Consider the following 21,187-nt stretch of genomic DNA (forward strand, 5'->3'; position numbering starts at 1 on the left):
TTCAACCGGAGTAGCAGCTGGAACGACTGCTTGGAGCTGCGCAGTCTCATGGTGTTGAATCCATTTGGCCAGATCTTGTGCCAGCTGAGTCAGACTGTGCCTCTGTTCCACTAGGCCATTCATGGGTTCCATAGTGGAAAGTTAATTTTTTTAAAGGGCTTGTGAATATGTAACGGAATCACTAGTTGAGCAATTCCCCAGAGTGCAATTTATGGAATTGCTCTGTAAGCAATTCACTAAATGCAGCTGGAGACTGTCTGGATAAAGCATGCAGGTAATCCGTTGCCTCAAGTCTGTCACTACTCTTATCAGCAGAGTCTAAGGCTACTGTATGGTCTTCACCAGAGCCCACCGCAAGGCAGGTTGGATTTGGCTGCATAGAACCCAGGTTGCATTAACAGAATACAGTCTTGGACATGAAATGCAATTCAGGCAATACCAGAACGGAAACCAGACAGACAGAGGGTAAACAGCAAACAGAGTACACAACTAGGAGAGACTTTAAGTCCAAAGCAGAAGAATACCAGGAGTTGCAGAGGTCAAAACCAGCCGAGAGAAGAATGTCTTAATCAGTGAGCAAAAGGGTTAATCTAAAGACAAAGTCGAGGTCCAGTTCCAATATTCAAAATAGTCAGTTGATACAGGGTGTAGCCAGGAGCTTGATCAGAAACTTGCATACACAAAGAAATTCACAAGCAACAATGAAAGAACTGACCAGACATAAATACTCCACCCTAGAATCTGAAAGGAAGAAGACAGAGAAATGAGATTGGCTCTGCAACTCAAACCAGAGCCACCCAGAAGCTAGGCTAATAGTCATGACAATCTTAAAGAGACGGACGTTTCCTAACAAGAAGTAAACCTAGACAGACTAGGAAATTTGCGTTGTAATTTAGACATAGTATCAGACATTGGACTATCAGATGTACTATCCATCGTTACTGGCATATCATAGAAAGCAATAGTGACCTACATGAAAAAGCAAAAAAATCCACCCATTGTTTCATTCAAAAGATCACACAATCTAAAGGGCATTTTACACTGGGCGATTATCGGGCAGATGAGTGTTCATAGAACGCTCGTTGCCGATAATTGCCCTGTGTAAACTGCGCAGCAATCAGCAGATGAACAAGCAAATTCTAGATCATCTTCTGGTCGTATCGTTTAAAAAAGTTAAATATTATCGTCATCGGCAGCACATCTCCATGGGGAAACATGGGGGGCGTGCTGTCGACATGATAATAACGTATGGGGACGAGCGATTGGAGTAACGATCGCTCGTCCACATCCATAGCTCCGTTTGACAGGAGCAAATGAGCGCTGAACAACGATGTCTCGTTGATCGGCGCTCACTGCACTGGCCGATTATCAGCCAGTGTAAAAGGGCCTTAAGAGTTCAATTAGTGGTAAGTACTGTAAATTTGTCTCCACTCAAGGTACTTGGTTTGACTATTCTCCTTCCCTTGGTAATCAGAAAGGTGGTAACTGTTCCTTTTGTAAATTTATTGTAAGCGATAAATGTATTAGATTGGGGTGGGTCATTTTTGAAGTTAGAACTTTCATCACATGATGTAGTTTATTGTATTAAGTATCCTTGTCACTTTTTTTTATATTGGTAAGACAATTAGGTTGATTTAGTGAACATTGTAGATCGATAACTACAGGCAATGGTTCCCCACGATTAACCAAACATATAAGAGAATGTCACGGAGGTGATGCTACTTGTATGAGTTTTGCTGGATTATTAATGGTAAAAGTAAGTCACAATAGACACGAATCATTGCTGAAAAAAGAAACTATGTTGATTGCCCGGCTCGATTTTTTGGGCCCGATGGGGTTATATGATCGTTATGATTGGAGCACTATTTTAACATAACAATATGTATACTTGACTTTTAAGGGCTTATTCAGATGAACGTTTAAATCATCTGTGTGACGGCTGTTTTTGTGACGGCTGCATGTATTTCTCTGGGGCTGTTCACACTGCCGTTGTTTTAACGGACCGTGTGAAGGGCCTGTGAAAAAATAGGACATGTCCTATTTTTGGCCGTTTTCACGGATCCCTCAATAGACTCAAGTCTATGAGGGATCCTTTAAACGGGTCCTGACGGGTGCAAATTTGTCTATGAAAAACTGACGTTTTTCACAGCCGATTTCACCAGAGGTGTAGCTAGGTTCTCCATTACCCGAGGAAAAGATTCAGTTTGTCGCCCCCCCCAACCTCTTTCCAGACATCTCCTTCCCCCTCGACCATGTTTGCTTTCTCTACCAATCAATGAGATGTAATTTTTTTTCACCTTTTCTTTTATGTAACTCGAGCATAAACCATTTGTACATTTTACAAGCAATATAGTTATATAAGGGAGTTAACATAACAATAAATGAAAAGAAATCTGACTAAAACAGACTCTATAATGAGACTATATGGTGACATAATGAACAGCCTCCTCTTGTAGATAGTGCCACTCCCCATGTAGATAGTGCCACACTGCCCCCCTGTAGTTAGTGCCACACACCTCCTTTTGTAGATAGTGCCACACAGCCCCCTGTAGATAGTGCCACACACACCCTCCTGTAGATAACACTACACCCTTCCTCCCTGTACATAGCGCCATTGGGTCTCCCTAGAGGAGCATCTGATGTCACTGTCCATATACAGATAGTGACGTCGGGGGCTTCTCCAGGAGCGGAATCCCCGGGAAGAGCATCGGCAACGCTTTGGCCAGGGATACATCCATACCTCCCAACTTACAAGTATCCCAAACAGGGACAACCGATGTGGCACGCATAGCAACACAGTATAATGCCCTCTAGCTGCCCTTATACAGTATAATGCCCTCTAGCTGCCACCATACAGTATAATGACCCCATAGCTGCCACCATAGAGTATAATGACCCCATAGCTGCCACCATAGAGTATAATGCCCCCATAGATGCACCCATACAGTATAAAGCCCACACAGATGCCCCCATACAGTATAATGTCCACATAGATGCCCCCATACAGTAAAATGCCCACACAGATGCCCCCAAGCAGTATAATGCTCACACAGATGCCCCCATGCAGTATAATACCCAATCAAATTCCCCATACAGCATAATGCCCCTATAGCTTCTCCCATACAGCATAATGCCTCTATAGCTGCCCCATACAGCATAATGCCCCTATAGCTTCCCCATACTGTATAATGCCCCCATAGCTGCCCCATACAGTATAATGCCCCCAAAGCTTCCCCATACAGCTTAACGCCCCCATAGCCGCCCCATAAAATATAGTGCCCTATAGCTGCCCCATACAGTGGAATGCCCCTATAGCTACCCCATACAGTATAATGCCCCCATAGCTGCCTCCATACAGTATGATGCCGCCTTAGATGCCCCCATACAGTAAAATGCCACCATAACTGCCCCTTACAGTATAATGCCTCCTTAGATGCCACTAGTGCCAGTGCCCACAAAGATAGTTCCTCATTGCCCATGTAGATAGTGCCCACAGTACCCATGTAGATAGCGCCAGTGTCCCATATAGATAGTGCCACACCCCCTTGAAGATAGCACCACCGTCCCTGTAGATAGCGCTACCCCCTCCCCCCTGTAGATAGCGCCATTGGGACTCCCTCTAGGAGCGGAATCCCCAGCCAGAGTATAGGCCAGGGAAACCGCTCCTAGATGCTACTGTTCATATAAGGACAGTGACGTCACTGTCCATATATGGACAGTAACGTCAGTGGCTCCTCTGAAGCGGAATGCCCATTCCCGATGCTATGGCAGGGGATTCCGCTCCAGGAGTAGCCCCTGACGTTACTGTCCTGGAGTGGAATCCCCTGCCATAGCGTCGGCAACTGGGATTCCGCTTCAGAGGAGCCACTGACGCCACTGTCCGTATATGGACAGTGACGTTAAGGAATTCCCTGGGCACAGCGCAGTAGCGCTGTGCCCGAGGAATCCTCGGCGAGCGGAGGAGCTCCCTCTGCTCCTCCGTTCTGAACTAATACTGAAACAGGGAGCTTGCTGTTCCTTGCTTCAGCACTAAGTTGACTACTATGTCTACTATGTTGCGTCCTCAGGACGCAGATACAGTTGACTGCTGGATACACCACCGGCTGCCCGGGATGGATGAGAGGTGTGATTCCTCTCCTGGAGGTGGAGCCCCTAATGTTACTGTCCATATATGGATAGTGACGTCAAGGGGGATTCCGCTCCAGGAGGAGTAATTAATTGTACCTGCGCCCGGCCCTGCGCCCCCCATACCATCTCTCTCAGTTGCGCCTGTGGCGCATGCCCCGCCAGCCCCCCCTAGATAGGCACCTGGATTTCACACACATTCATCTGACTAAAGCCTTAATCATACCAGTATTTATTTATTTTATGTTTTTAAATGTTCTGCTTATAATGTTGCTATTCTGCAATAATGTTATGCGCGTTATTTTAGTTAGCATCATATGTGAAACTTTGCTGCGGTCATGTGATTGCTATAAGTACACATATGATACACATCCCGTGAAGCAGCAGGATGAAGCATGATATGACGTGAAATGGCTGTCATGCCGAAGTTTGTGTTTTGGTCTTGCAGTCCATGTGTTTTTATTGGAAAGAAAATAAAGAAATGAAGAAGTACTAAACTAAACTTTATTAAAGGAATACTCCAGGCAAAACAGTATGTTATACCTAGTGCTGGGCCTGAAGGGGTGGTGCATGACATAAGGATTCAATGAACACCCCCTCAGGCTCTGCACTGTGTTCCTTTAATTCACAAAGCTCATGCTAGATACATTTCGACTACTTCCTCTGTTTCATTGTATGCAACCAGATGCTTGTACTGATGAAGTCTGTTATCTCAGATTGCCTTTGATATCAAGAATGAAAGCTTCTATAGAGCACTGAAATCCCTTTGGAATTCTTTAAAATCACAGTGAAATCTCTTCGACCACTTAAAATTTCAGTAAGAAAAATGGTCTTCTAGAGGGAAGGTCCTCTTAAGCTATTTACATAGGTTTTACAGGAATTCTGTCACAGAATTCAAGAGCACATTTATGTATTTATAAACGTATACTCAAATATACCATGGATGACCTTATAATGTGGGAAAGGAGCAGGCTCTTACCGCATTTATCCCACAAAGTTGTAGAGCTATGGTCAAGACAACAAGTGTATACAGTTGCCAGCGTAGTGAAGGTTCTCTCAGTAATTCCAGGACGGTCAGACTGCGACCACTTTTCCGAGAGGCTTGTTCCTGTAGCATTTCATCAATTTCTTTCTGGTGGTCTCGATCTCCCCATAGCTGTTTGAGTGCTGGGTAGAAGAAACATAATAACGAAAATTTACTCACCGAAATTTTTATTTCTTGGAGTCCGTAGGCAGCACAACACAAATGGGTTTTAGTCCCTTAGGTACAATTAAGCAGAGACAGCTTAAAGAGGCTCTGTCACCAGATTTTGCAACCCCTATCTGCTATTGCAGCAGATAGGCGCTGCAATGTAGATTACAGTAACGTTTTTATTTTTAAAAAACGAGCATTTTTGGCCAAGTTATGACCATTTTTGTAGTTATGCAAATGAGGCTTGCAAAAGTCCAAGTGGGTGTGTTTAAAAGTAAAAGTCCAAGTGGGCGTGTATTATGTGCGTACATCGGGGCGTTTTTAATACTTTCACTAGCTGGGCGCTCTGAAGAGAAGTAACATCCTCTTCTCTTCAGAACGCCCAGCTTCTGACAGTGCAGATCTGTGACGTCACTCTCAGGTCCTGCATCGTGACGGCCACATCGGCACCAGAGGCTACAGTTGATTCTGCAGCAGCATCAGCGTTTGCAGGTAAGTCGATCTTACCTGCAAACGCTGATGCTGCTGCAGAATCAACTGTAGCCTCTGGTGCCGATGTGGCCGTCACGATGCAGGACCTGTGAGTGACGTCACAGATCTGCACTGTCAGAAGCTGGGCGTTCTGAAGAGAAGAGGATGTTACTTCTCTTCAGAGCGCCCAGCTAGTGAAAGTATTAAAAACGCCCCGATGTACGCACATAATACACGCCCACTTGGACTTTTACTTTTAAACACACCCACTTGGACTTTTGCAAGCCTCATTTGCATAACTACAAAAATGGTCATAACTTGGCCAAAAATGCTCGTTTTAAAAAAATAAAAACGTTACTGTAATCTACATTGCAGCGCCTATCTGCTGCAATAGCAGATAGGGGTTGCAAAATCTGGTGACAGAGCCTCTTTAAGTAACAATAAGCATTAAATAATTAAACAATTAAGGACTTACCCTATAAGTTTGTACCGGTAACCGGGCCCCAGCGTATTTTGATGAAGCAATAGATAAGTTCTGCGAGGGAGGCAGGGTGTCCTTACTTGCTCTTTGACCCTTATTAGAACCGGCATGCTGAAGGAACAGATTTTCTGCTTGACTAAAAGCTTTTGTCCTGTGAATATAGATGAGAATGGCTCTTCTCACATCCAGTGTATGCCAATTCTCCTGGTCTTCACCTTGGGGATGAGGGAAAAGGACTGGCAACAATATTTATTGATTGATATTATTGAAAGGGGGAACTTTAGGCAAGAACCCAGGCATGGTACGTAGTAGAAGACAATCTCCAAGATCTCTCAAATAGGGTTCTTTGAAGGAGAGGGCCTGAAGTTCGCTTATGCGCCTGGCAGACGTGATTGCCACCAGGAAGAAGGCCTTGAAGGAGAGAAATCTGATGGACGATTCTTGTATTGGTTCAAACGGCGGCTTTGTCAGAGCCAACACAACCACTGAAAGATCCCAGGAAGGAAAGGTTACTTGAGAGACTGGGCTAAGGTTTCTTAAAGCCTTGAAGAAGGTCTTCACCAACTGTTGGTTAGAGAAACGGTTTTTCAGTTGTGCATTGATTGCCGTAAACTGTACCTTAAGGGTATTCAACTTCAACCTTTTATTGAAGCCCTCCTGAAGAAATTGAAGGATCGTGTTCAAAGAGACCGGGTTTGCTGAATTCCTCGAGCACCAGGAGATGAAAAGGTCCCAAACCCTATTATATATACATGCACATATATATATATATATATATATATATATATATACTTTGAGAGTTGAGGGGCGTCTGGCAGACAGTAGGGTGTCAATAACTTCAGACGAGAGCCCCAATTCCGTCAGATTCTCCCGGTCGGTCTCCGGGCCATGAGATGTAGACTGCGAGGGTTCGGGTGATACACCCCTTTCTAGGACAGGAGGTCCGGTGACACTGGTAGTTCCAGGAACCTGCCTTGCAAGAGAGACCACGCTAGGGAGAACCAGGCCCTGCAGGACCAAAATGGCAAAATTGCAATGGCCTCTGCTCCTTTGTCCCCAACTTCTCTCAATACTCTGAGTATTAAGGGAAGGGGAGGAAAAACATAAACTAATTTTTCTCTCCAGCTGACAGACAGGCCATCCAATGCTACCGCATGGCGCGTGTGGTACAGAGAACAGAAGCTGAGGACTTTGTTGTTCTCCGATGCCATCGCATCCAAGTCTGGCATTCCCCATGTGGCAGTCAAATTGCTGAAGACCTGAGGGTTGAGACTCCACTCTCCCAGATGGAGGGTGTTGCGGTTGAGGAAATCTGCAGTGTGGTTCATCGAGCCCTTGATGTGAACTGCTGAAATTCCCAAAGAATGTTGTTCCGCCCAACTCATAAGTAGTCTGCATTCGGCCGACATTGAGACACTCCTCGATCCTCCTTGCTTGTTTATATGAAAAACAGTTGCTAGGTTGTCCGACAGGTCCAGGATCTGGAGATTTTTTATATGAGTTTGAAAAAATATTAGCGACAATCTCACTGCTCTGAGTTCCCTCATGTTGGAGGATAGTAACACTTCCTTCTGACTCCATCTGTTCTGAACCCATAGATGATATACATGGGCACCCCAACCCCATTAGGAGGCATCCGTTGTGAGGATTTTCTGCGGTGGGGGTACGAGAGACTTGCCGGACTGGAGAGTGGTTGGGAATAACCACCAGCTGAGGCCTTGAAGAGTAAAGTTGGAGACTTTGAAGAGAGCGGCCAGATTTCTGAAAGTCATGTCCCAGGATCTGAGGATGTCAAGCTGCAATGATCTCATATGGGCTTTGGCCGAGGGGACCGCATCTATGGATGAGGTCATAAGACCAAGGACTTTCATTGTTTCATAGCCCCTCGAACGGATATCTTTGGATGGTGAATAAGGTGTTCTATTGAACCCCGTAATGTAGTAATCCTATCTGGAGACAACTTGACTGTCATTGATCGAGAATTCATCATGAACCCTAAAAATTTCAGATTCTGTGATGGCGAGAGCTGTGACTTTCTGAAGTTCACCAGGAACCCATGAAAGTGAAGAAATTCCAGTGTAGTGTGGAGATGTTCTTGGAGTAGAGATTTTGATACCGTTTTTATTAGCCAGTCGTCCAAGTAAGGCTCCACACATTCCTCTCAGCCTCAGTGCTGCAGTTAGGACCACTACAATTTTTGTGAACACACAGGGTGCTGACAAAATCCCGAAGGGCAGGCAGGTGAATTTGAAGTGCTTTATTCCACCCTGTGTCTGGACTGCTAGTCGAAGGAATTTTTTGTGAGCGAACAGAATAGGGACATGCAAGTATGCGTTCGTAAGGTCGATCGTTGCAAGAACATCATTCTTCTCCAGAAGGTTCATCACCGACCGGATGATCTCCATCTTGAAAGTTCTCCTCCACAGATATTGATTGAGGGACGTCAGGTCTATAGCCAGTCTCCAACTGCCGTCTGATTTGGGCACCAGGAACACTCTGGAGTAGACTCCTTGCCCCCTCTCTAAGACTGGAACATCTTCTGCAGAAAAACCTGTAGAAGCTAATGGACTATCGGATTGTAATGCACATTGAGGATAAAGTGGTCTGGGGGGAACTTTTTGAACTCCAACGAGTATCCTCTCTTGATGGTTGTCGTCACCCACTCGTCGGATGATGTCACCGACCACCGAGAGGAGAACATCTGAAACCTTGCCCCTACTTGTAAGATTGGCTTGGCATCATAAATCATTGAGTTTTTGATTTGGGTTTTTCTTCCGAAAGGAGGAAGGGTTTTCCCGTTTTGTTACAAACGTGCGCTGACGGTCTGGAAACCTTCTTTTGAAATTTGGGGATCTTCTTTTCTGATCCCGAAAGTACCGCCGGGTATCCTTTATCTTAGGTTCAGGAAACCTGGCCCCTTTGCCTTCCCCTAAGGATTCCAAGATATCCGTAAGTTGGGGACCGAATAAGGACTCGGGCTAGAAGGGGAGACTACAAAAATTATTTTTGGAGAGATTATCTCCCGACCAGAATTTAAGCCAATGAGCTCTTCTGACTTCATTCCAAAGGGACAGGGCTCTAGATGCATACTTTATGTTATCCAATTGGGAGTCACACAGGAACTCCGAGGCTGCCTTCATTACTGGGAGGGACTGGAGAATTTCCGCCCTTGGGACTCCTTCCTCTAGATCCCTCGATAAATGGCTCAACCAGACCCGGCGTTCTCTAGTCACTGACAATGAAGACAAGGAGGCTTTGCACGAGCTATGGGGTCTTTCAGTAATGCTGATTCATCAGATGGAAGGACAGCTTTCTTTGCCGATTTCACTACTGGTATATCTACCTTCGGTACATTATCCCACTACTTTGAGCCGGATTCATCCAGCCTTTAAGGGTTTCTGAACCATGAGCCCAGTTCTGCCTTCCTTTCCAGCTTATCCCAATCTCGTTTCATCCATTCCGTTAGGACAGGGTGACTGGGAAAACTTTTCCCCTTGGAAATAGGAAAATAAAAAAGTCTGTCCTTTTTAGGTTTGTGTTCAACCTCTTTCTCCATCTCCAATGTATCCTTCACTGCTCTTAGAAGATCATGCAGCTTATCCCTATTTAGCATATAATATTCCTCAGGTTCGTCAGAATCTGGAGCATCAGAGACCACCTCTGAATCTGAACCCCCTGCTGAGGAAGAATCCTCTTGGTATTGAGGAGGTTGAGAGGAAGAGTGCCTGGCCTTTTTAGCATGGTGTGATGATTTGGCTTCCTCAAAAGCAACAGATAACTGTTGCTTGAACCACTGCATAAATCCCCTAGAATCCTCCCTAGGAGAGGAATTAACTGGGGTGGAGCACAATACACACAGATCTGACTCAACGTCAACAGGAAGGGGCTGATGGCATTTCCTGCACAGTCTGTGCCTTGATTTATGGGTCCCTTTTCCTACCTTCTCTACTAGAGGCAGACATCTAGATAGGAACAGAGAGAGACAAACATATGGTAGAAAATGTGCATAGCTGACAGCATAGAGACACATGAGGACCCATCAAATAGACAGCCATACTAACCTTAGCAAGCTGACCAGAGGCAGAGCGTGCCAAAATTTCGAAAGACGCCGACATCTTTTGCCCGCTGCGTCCGCGCGTCATATCCGGTCAGGGATTACATCACTTCGCCCCCATCCATGCCTCTGTAACGCCGAGCAGCACTTCCGGATAACGGAAGAGCGCAGGCGACCGGTCTGGAAACTCATCTCGGACCTCGGCGACGTGGATGCTCAAGCAGGAAACCATGCTTTTCCTGCTGCCGTTATCTCGGGTGAGGTAAGGTGTCCCGTCGCCGTGTACCAAGGAACGTCCTCCATCTTGGTACACCTGCAAGGCTGAGAGACAGAGACCCAACTCTGTATACAGCCCGGATTAAATATTTTTCCTTGGGTAGGATAGGGAACTGTCTCCGAACCGACCTAGAGAGAAAGAAAAAATACGCTGGGGCCCGGTTACCAATACATACCCATAGGGGAAGTCCTTCATTGTTTAATTATTTATTGCTAATTAACCTGTCTCTGCTTAATTGTGCCTAGGGGACTAAAACCCATTTGTGTTGTGCTGTCAAGGATGATAAGGAAAGTAAGGGTATGTTCACACGGCGGGGGTCCGTAACGGCTGAAATTACGGGGATGTTTCAGCCTGAAAACATCCCCGTAATTTCAGCCGTACCGGCATGTGCAGGCGCTTGAACGCCGCGTCAATTACGGCCGTAATTAGCGCTGCTATTCATTGGAGTCAATGAAAAGCGGCTCCAATTACGGCCAAAGAAGTGACAGGTCACTTCTTCTACGCGGGCGTCTATTTACGCGCCGTCATTTGACAGCGGCGCGTAAATATACGCCTCGTGTGAACAGACAAACGTCTGCCCATTGCTTTCAATGGGCAGATGTTTGTCAGCGCTATTGAGGCGCTATTTTCAGACGTAATTCGGGGCAAAAACGCCCGAATTACGTCCGTAAATAGGCCGTGTGAACATACCCTTAGAGTACAATAGGTACAGATTATTCCATAGAATTAAAAGTGTCAGTAGTTATTACATACTGTATAACTTAATATTGCAGAATAATGGATTCTTTCCAATGATATGATGCACTAATTTATTATGAAATTTAAATTAAGCTTTATTTCTTATTAGAAAGTGATCAGTGAGTTTTCCACTTTTATGCTATGTCCTTGACACAATGCTGTGTGAGTCAAGTCTATAACAACTATGATGTTTGAAAACAATTTTTGGAGTAAAATTATGCTTAGAGGATAATGACTGCTGTGACTCATAGGCTAGTATGTGTTGCTCAACTCACCTAGCTCGAGCAACGAGTCCCGGCTAGGCAACCGGACGCCTCCTCCTCTGATCCATTCTTAAAGAGGCTCTGTAACCAGTTCAATACTTCCCTATCTCCTACGTAATCTAATAAATGCTTTGATGTAGATAACTACTGTTTGTTTTTAAAAAAAACGTTTATTAGTGACAAAGTTCTGATAATTTTTACATTTATGCAAAAATTTAGTAAAAGCCCAACTAGGCGTTTTTTTTTATTTTTACCAAGTGGGCGTTGTAAAGAAAAGTGTATGACGCTGACCAATCAGCGTCATACACTTCTCTTCATTCATGCCCAGCTTTACTCACTGCACAGCGTGATCTTGTGAGATCATGCTGTGACGTCACTTACTCCCGCAGTTCCTGGAGGCGATGTCTGGTCATTCTCCCGTCGCTCAGGTGAAGGAACTGTGGGAGTAAGTGACAACACAACGTGATCTCACGAGATCACGCTGTGCTGTGAATAAAGCTGGGCATAAATGAAGAGAATTGTATGACGCTGATTGGTCAGCGTCATACACGTTTCTTTACAATGCCCACTTGGTGAGACTAAATATAGCGCCCAGTTGGGCTTTTACAAAAATTTTGCATAAATGTAAAACTTATCAGAACTTTGTCACTAATAAACATTTAAAAAAAAAACAGTGGTTATCTATATCAAAGCGTTTATTAGATTAGGTAGGAGATAGGGAAGTATTAAACTGGTGACAGAGCCTCTTTAAACTATGCTGAATCTGGCCACGACTCTACTTTATGGCAGTGTCGGGTTCCTGAGGCAACCGGCAGCCGCTGATTATGTCAGGCATAGCAGCTTATTTAAAGGGAAATCAATCTGCTATGCCTTGCTTGCAGATTAAGGTACATCCTTGATTTGCTACTTGTTCTTGTATATTGTATTAACTCTTTCTATTACGTTGACGATACTGGTTTTACCTTCCTGACAAGTTCTTTGCTACAGCACAACAACCGCCAAACAGTGATTATTCTTGGAACCATGACCTGGGAATCCAACTGGGAAAGTCCATACCTCCTGGCGGAGGTTAAGGATAAAGACTTCCTATAGGCCCTTTTACAGGGGCCAATTATCGGGCAATGATCGTTCATAGATTGCTCACTGACGATAATTGGCGTGTGTAAAGTAAACAACGATCAGCGGTGTAATCAACGATTCATCTGCTGATCGTATCGTGTTAAAAAAGTAAACTATTATCATTGTCGGCAGCACATCTCCCTGTGCAAACAGTTAGACGTGCTGCCGACATGATAATAATGTATGGGGACGAGCGATTGGAGTAACGAGCGCTCGTCCCTATACTAGCTCCTTGTGAAACGAGCAAACAAGCACCAATCAACGAGCTGTCTCGTTGATCGGAGCTCATTTACACAGCCCAGGACGGGCTGTGTAAGAGGACCTCAAGACTCCGTACCCCAGTCTAGCCAGCGCTAAACCGATTGCGACTTAGAGGATTTATTTCTCTGGTGAGAAATGTAACAGCATGGAGTTACACAACAATTGTACTTCACTACAGCTTCTGTGCAATCAATCACTGTCACACAGCACAACTTTTTGGGGATAAACAAATAGTTGCATAACTCAAATCACGTGAAAATCTTATCATCTGAAATGACAGCAGCTTTATGCTTACCTTGTATACAGCCATTTGTGTCTTCTTTTTCCATGAGTAGGTACGGTGGGGACTCTGGAAAGAATGGCAAAGTGACCAGCTGAGCTAGTGCCCAGAACCCACTAAAAGCTAAGAGAAGAGGCCACTGAGATTCAATCCCTAGAATCTCCCTGAATAAGGACAAAACATAAACAGGGCAGACCATGTATTATGTAGACATTTTTTAATTAAGGGTGCAAAAAAAACTGATATTAGCAATAATCATCTAAGTTTGTAGCAACAATATACATTAATATGTTATATGTAATATGGTATAATAATATTGTACATTGATTTGTAAACTGCACATTAATTTGTAAACTATCAATAAGTTTAAAAATGGTCAGTTGAATACTCACCGGAGTCCTAAAATTTGCCCAGTTAATTTGCCAATTGTCACAAATATGGCGACACTGGTGTTGGTAAATCCACGCAGTTTCTTGTCTGCAATCTCTCCTGCATACTGAGAGTGGATGTTGAGTCCAAATCCTGACGGAAACACAGCAGTCATAATGCAGACCTATCTAGGTATATTTTTACACATCAGAGTGACCAGTGAAAAGGTCATACCTGCATTAATGCCATACAGAATGCGGGCGATCAGAATCATCTCAAAAGACTTGGCAGTGGCACTGAGACCCATCAATAACGCTGCGGCTATGGGGATTAAATCACTGCACAGCTGGCATCTTTTCCTGTAATAAGTGATTGTATGGATAAATTTGTCTTAGTAAAGCGTCTTTTTGATGTTTAAGCCCAGTTTGTCTATATACAGATCATTAAACCATCAGCTATGAGAAGAATTAAGGGGAAGGTGTCATGATTTTTCTTTTTTATTATTATATTGCTTTTAATATGATATTAACATAAATTTTATTTATTTTTGTTCTCATGTTCTACTTTTTACTTTGTTCTTACTTTTACTTCTCTATGGTGGCTGCCATTTTTTTGTTCATCTCTGTATGTGTCGATTAACGACACATACAGAGATGCTATACGACACATACAACACCATAGAGAATGCGAACGGGAGTCGTTTCTTTCTCAGAAGCGTGCGCCCTCTGTGTGGAAACGGCGCATGCGCCGCTCCCGCACAGATCAAAACGAAGCTCGTTCGTGGAGCGAAATCCGGCGCCATTTTCATGTGGACCGGAAGCTGCTGCCAGATAGTAAGATGACGACTTCCGGCCGCGGTTTCCGGCCATATGTTCAACGAAGCGAAGGCGCAAGGAAGAGGAGCGTAGACCAGCGGAGGTGGCGGCAGGAGCAGGTAATTTATGTTCGTGTATGATATGTGCATTATGTTCGTGTATGTTCGTGTGATACTGTCTGCTGAGCCATGTATCTAATCCTCCTAGCACTGTGCAGTCGCTCAGAAAATGGCGGCACACAGTGTAGGAGGTTTGTAGACCTTCAAACCCCTCCTTCTCCTGGCACTAGCCAGAAGAAGGGAGGGGGGATAGTGTGAGGACACTAGAGGAGAGTGTGTCCACCCCAAATTTGCAGCATAAATCAATGAGGTTGCTTTACCACAGTGACCATGCTGCAATTTTGTGAACTGCTCCCTCCAGTGGCCAGCACATGGAAATTGTATAAATTAGAATCTAATTTATAATATTTCCTGATTTGTGAAAAAATTGTAAAAATTAAAACAATGTGTAATCACTTAAATACTAATTGTCCAACTGAAAAAAATATATGTATATATTTCTAGCGACACATTCCCTTTAAGTCTGCACAGGTTTTTAGCCACTGAATGTGAACAAGAATTTTCCTATTCACTGAAAGAACAGGTCTTTACAACAGTGCAGAATTGAAACATGAAATATATTAGAAAATTTAAAAACTTTTCAATATGTTATTACTGTAAATATATTAAGAGCTGAATACTTACTTCCCATATTTAGAAGATAAATATCCAGATCCCAGAGAACCCAGCAGCCCTCCAATGCAGTAACTTGATACAATAAAAGACCAAAGTAATCTTAGGTTGTTGTCAGCAATGGGTAGATAGTAGCGATGTATCCATGTGTCATTGATAAACCTCTTTACAAACTAGAAGAGAATTACTGGATAGTCTTAACAATTTACATGCCTTCAGTTTGCTTACTTACAGTTTGCTTATATACATGTTCTTTGTGGATAGTAATCCCAGACACTGGTCATTTTACTGGTGTCCAAAAAATGCCCTTTATCACTTTCTGTGACATGTAACTGCCCCAGAAAACCCACTCAGGACCCAGAGTGACTGACTTTGCGACCAAGCATATGTCAAGGTAGGACAGCCAGTGAAATGTTCTGAAAACATTATTGAGTGCCTAGCTTCAGGCAGTTTTCACACATCGACTGCCGCTGTCGTTCACTAGATTGTCCGTGCTCCAAAAAATGCTCCAGAAAATGCTGCAAGCAATGTTTTATGTCCAGCAAAATAAAAGTTTGTCTCACACATGTGGCACACCCTAGAAGTGGGCACAGGATTCGGACGTATGGCAGAGGCATAGTTAGGTTCTCCTGCACCCGGGGCAAAGATTCAGATTGGCACCCCCCACCTTATTTCCCGGCATCTCCTTCCCCCTCGCCATGTTTGCTTTCTCTACCAATCAATGAGGTGTAATTTCACAATTTTTTTAATGTAACTTGAGCATAAAAGCATTTCTACATTTTACAAGCGATATAGTTCTATAATGTAATTAACATAAAAATAAATTAAAAGAAAGTCTATTTAGAGGCCACACACAGCCCCATGTAGATAGCGGCACACAGAGCCCCCCTTGTAGTTAACGCCACACAGCCAACGGTTGTAGATAGCGCTACACCCCCCCCCTTGTAGATAGTGCCACACACAGCCCCTCTCTTGCAGATAATGCCACACACATCCCCTCTCTTGTAGATAGTGCCACACATATCCCCCTTTGTAGATAGTGCCACACACAGCCTCTCTATTGTAGATAGCGCCACACATCCCCCTGTTGTAGATAGCGCCACACACAGCCCCCTGTTGTAGATACCACAACACACAGCACCCTTGTAGATATCTCCACACAGCTCCCCTTGTAGATAGTGCCACACAGTCCCCCTTGTATACAGTGCCACACAGCCCCCCTTGTAAATAGCGCCACACTGCTTGCCTTTGTAAATAGCGCCCCACTTCCCCCTGTAAATAGCGTCACACTGCCCCCCTTTGTAAACAGCGCCACATGTCGCCCCTTGTAAACAGCGCCACACAGTCCCCCCTTGTAAATAGTATTACACAGCCCCCCTTGTAGATAGCGCCACACACAGCCCCCCTTGTAAATAGCGCCACACAGCCCCTCTTGTAGATAGTGCCACACACAGCCTGCTTCTCCCCTTGTAGATAGCAGCACACTCCACGCCTTGTAAATAGCGGCACACTTCTCCCCTTGTAGATAGTGCCACACACAACCCACTGCCCCTTGTAAATAGCGCCACACACCCCCCTTGTAAATAGCGCCACATTCCTCCCCTTTTAAATATCACCACACTCCCCCCTTGTACTTAGCGCCACACTGTAAACAGAGCGGCGAGCGATAGCCTAACGCTACCATACTCCTCTCTGCCTGACGTGACTTACCGGAGGAGCCGAGGAGGTCATGCGGCGCAGGCAGCGGCAGAGTTCCTTCTGAGTAGGGTCGGTGACAGCCCGGTAGTGGACCAGTCCAGTCACCTGACCTGAGTCATCTGACCTCATGTCACTGACGTGAGGTCAGGTGACAGGTCAGGTGACTGGACTGGTCCACTCCCTGGCCGTCACAGACCCCAGTCAGAACGCCACTGCATGAACTCCTGGCTCTTCCTAAAGCTGATCGCTGTCCAACATCTCTTTGTAGCACACCTTTAGAAGCAGTAGCAGCATGGAGGACATCATACAGAAGTACTTAGCAGTGTAGCTGATAATCCTACACTGGGGTGAGATATAACAATTATAAGAAGTTGCAGCGTGTCTCTGTGTGTCTCTCTGCCTCTCCCTCACTCTGCACCTGATCCCTCCCTAACCTCTCCAAAAACTTCTATGGGCAGCTGTAACTTGATCTTTGAGTAAGGGAGGGGGAAGCAAAGGAGCCTGATAAGTGGACACAGAGGTGTTTTTCCTCTAATAAGACATATTACAAAGTTTATTATGGTCGCTTGTACTATGGATTTATGCAAAGTTTGCTGAATAGTTAGTGAGTGACCATTTAAACATTGCTATACACCACAGATTGTATACCCTATTAAAAATGTTTTGTGGCTGTATTATTATTATTTATATTAAAGCGCCTGTAACTTGCAGAGTGATGTATGTGGGATACAGAGGGGTTTACATACATAACATGAATAAACAATAACATTTACAAGAAAATATGCATGAGCTTACAGAGTGTCAGACTGATACAGGAGAGGGTTCTGCCCATGAGAACTTGCAATCTACAAGGGAGAGGCGACAGAAGGTCAGGGCAGAAGATTAGAGCAGAGACATATGGAGGGGACAGGTTGCGGACTGCCTTGTATGTAATTGTCAGTTTTTTAAAAATGAATTCACTAGGCAATGGCTAGAATTGAGGAAGGATTGGAAGAGTGTTAGAGGGGAGACTGCAGAGGAGTATGTTGCAGTAGTCTAGGTGGGATATGATGAGGGTGTGTAAAAACATTTTTGTTGACTTGAGTTTGAGGAAAGAGCGTTGAGAAATGTTTTGGAGGTGGAGACAGCAGGAGGTGATAAGGGTTTGAATATGTGGTCCGAAAAACAGGTCGGAATCATAGGTTATCCCAAGGCAGCGGACTTGTCAGACTGGGAAAAATGTGGAGCCATTAATTGTGTTTGATAATTCTGGTAAGGGGGTTGAGTGAGATGGGAGAAAAATGATGAACTCGGTTTTGTCTATGTCGAGTTCTAGGAAGCGAGAGGAGAAGAGCAAGGAGATATCTGATATACACTCTGGAACTCTGAATAGCAGAGAGGTAAAATCAGGAATAGAGTGGTAAATTTGATCAGTGTAAAAGTGGTATTAAAAATGACACAGGATTTTATGAGCTGTTATAGGCCAAAGGTATAGATAGAGGGGAGCATGTCACGCTGGGTATAGAAAACTCTCTCTCTCTCTCTCTCTATATATACTGTGTATATATATATATATATATATATATATAAAAAATTTACGTGTGCAGTCACTGGAGGCAGGAGGACGTCATACTGTTAGAGATGTTGTCATCACTGAGGTAAGAGTGCAAACTAGCAATTTTTCTGCTGTTTATGATGGCAGAATTGCTTTAAAATCTTCTAGAGGATGGTTACTTTCCATTCTGTACAAGGGCTTGAGTGACATTGCAGTCACAGGGCAAGACTGAGGAAAGTCCTGCACCCAAGTGATCTTTTTTTTGTCTGCTGTGGAGGATTAGAATGATGTTTCACACTGTGTTTGCCTGTTTATACATGTATATTGTAATGACGGGGAAGGGAGACAGACAGGTGAGCCCTAATCTACCCGCCACCCAGTCCCTGACTACTTGCACGGCCCGTCCTAGGCGACGGCGTACAACTGGGCGATGGTCCCTACGCTCAATAATTGCATGACAGACAAACAGACAAGGGTACACAGAAGCTAAGGGAAATTGGGCACTTGTCCACGGCAACACCGTGAGCAACAAGAGTAGTGAACGAGCCGAGTCAAACCAGGAGTGTACGTGGTGCCAAACGCAGAGCAGGAGAGTAGTCAGTAAAGCCAGGGTCAATATGAAGCAGAGGTAAACAGGAAAAGCAGGAACAGCAGAGCCAGGAAGCAAGAGACCCGCCACTCAGAGAATCACAGGCAAAGGACAAGCAGCAAATGAAGGTATAAGTAGACCAAGGGTGGGAGCTAGGACCGTATGGCCAGGCTGTGATAGGTTCTCCCACTCCTCAGCCTACCAGCCTGAGTGGTAGCAGAACAAGTCACTCTAGCAGACCTAGGCACAGATGCAGGCTGATTAAACACGGGCGTTGACACAGAAGCTGTGTCAGGCAAATCCTTTACATATATATGTTGGAAATTTGTGTGCATGGTATGAGAAAATTTTTGAGCCTGAATGTAGATGAGTTCATGTATACCTGTCTCAGATTGTCTATATATGTGTGAGCAAAAGAACATCTGCCCCTTTGTTATTGGCAAACACTTGGCAGTGGAGTTCATCTTTTCCATTGCAATGGGTAAAATCTGAGACCAGATCCGCTGCAAGATTTTTGTGACATTTGAAAAATATTTACTGTACTTTTTTATTTAGAAAAACAATCATTTTTGACGGAGTTGTGACCTATATTAGCTTTATGCTAATGAGTTTCTCAATGGACAACTGGGCGTGTTTTACTTTTTGACCAAGTGGGCGTTGTGGAGAGAAGTGTATGACGCTGACCAATCAGTGACCAATCAGCGTCATACACTTCGCTCAATTCATTTATACTGCACAGCTATATCGCTATGTGCAGCCACATACACAAACACTAACATTACTGCAGTGTCCTGACAATGAATATACATTACCTCCAGCCAGGACGGAATGTGTATTCAGAATCCTGACCACTTCTCTGCACTTCTCTGTGATTTACAGCACAGCACAGCGAGATCTCGCTGTAAATGACAGCTTAAAGCGTAATCCCGCGAGACTACGCCTGCTGTGCTGTAAATCACAGAGAAGTGCAGAGAAGTGACAGGAGTCTGAATACACATCCGGTCCTGGCTGGAGGTAATGTATATTCATTGTCAGGACACTGCAGTAACGTTATAGTGTGTTTATGTGGCAGCACATAGCGATATAGCTATATCGCTATGTGCTGTGTAAATGAATGGAGAGAAGTGTATGACGCTGATTGGTCACTGATTGGTCAGCGTCATACATTCCTCTGTACAACGCCCACTTGGCCATATAGTAAAACACGCCCAGTTGTCCATTGAGAAACTCATTAGCATAAAGCTAATATAGGTCATAACTCCGTCAAAAATGATAGTTTTTCTAAATAAAAAACACTGCTGTAATCTGCATTACAGCGCCGATCACATCATGTACAATATAGGGCACTTATAATGTGGTGACAGAGCCTCTTTAAATGGAATGCCATCACAAAAATTTTGAACAGAGCTTAAAGTTTATATATGTCTTTTCTTTGTCGGCCCTTGGATTCTCCCCTATGGTTGGAGTGGGGTCAGGAGTTGGGTCGCTATTTCACTGTTCACCTCAGGCAGCAGAATGGCTAGAATCACCCCTGCGATTCAAAAAGTTCTGATCAGTGATAAAGCACAGTTATGTTCTGACCTGAGAAGGCGAGTTCATGATTGATATTTGAAATCCATATTGAAATGTTCCTCCAATTCCCAGTACAAATATTAGCATGAATAGTCCGCGATATTGTACCTGAAAAACACAATTTAACACCATATTATGATTTAGTGCTATATGATATATTTAACAAACAGTGTTAATGTGGAGAAAAGGAATAAGGCCCAAACATACATAATTAACCCCTTCCCGACATCCGCCGTATATATACGGCGCACGCCGGGTGGGGGAATATGGAGCGGGCTCATGGGCTGAGTCCGCTCCATAGAGCGAGTATGTCGGCTGTGTGTTACAGCCGACACTTCCGGGTTACGAGCGGGATCGCGCTTTAGCACGATCCCGCTTGTTTAACCCGTTAAATGCCGCGTTCAATAGAGATCGCGGCATTTAAATTACTAAAAACAGGGGGGCGACCCCCTGTAACGTCTCAATGGCCCCCCCGTGGTGAGATCGGGGGGAGCCGTTGTTTCACACGGCTGCCTGGGGGTCTGACGAAGTCCCCCAGGTCCGCCATCTTGGTACTCCTATGAAGCTCTGCCTCCGGCAGGGCTTCATAGGAGACTGTCAGAATCACGATATACTGCA

The 21,187-nt window shown here is 44.5% G+C and overlaps 1 protein-coding gene across 1 annotated transcript in view; it reads right to left on the minus strand.

Moving 5' to 3' along the window:
* LOC142652819 (solute carrier family 2, facilitated glucose transporter member 11-like) overlaps window positions 1–21,187 on the minus strand; it is a 76,395-nt gene that overhangs the window by 36,943 nt on the left and 18,265 nt on the right. The window contains exons 3-8 of the mRNA XM_075828528.1: window positions 20,579–20,677; window positions 15,189–15,349; window positions 13,865–13,989; window positions 13,654–13,783; window positions 13,277–13,425; window positions 5,105–5,292 (exon numbers count right to left, since the gene is read on the minus strand). Coding sequence (XP_075684643.1) covers window positions 5,105–5,292; window positions 13,277–13,425; window positions 13,654–13,783; window positions 13,865–13,989; window positions 15,189–15,349; window positions 20,579–20,677 — 852 coding nt within the window. The remainder of the gene's footprint in view (window positions 1–5,104; window positions 5,293–13,276; window positions 13,426–13,653; window positions 13,784–13,864; window positions 13,990–15,188; window positions 15,350–20,578; window positions 20,678–21,187) is intronic.

The sequence above is a fragment of the Rhinoderma darwinii genome, chromosome 1 (genome assembly GCF_050947455.1).
Source record: "Rhinoderma darwinii isolate aRhiDar2 chromosome 1, aRhiDar2.hap1, whole genome shotgun sequence".
Lineage (NCBI taxonomy): Eukaryota > Metazoa > Chordata > Amphibia > Anura > Rhinodermatidae > Rhinoderma > Rhinoderma darwinii.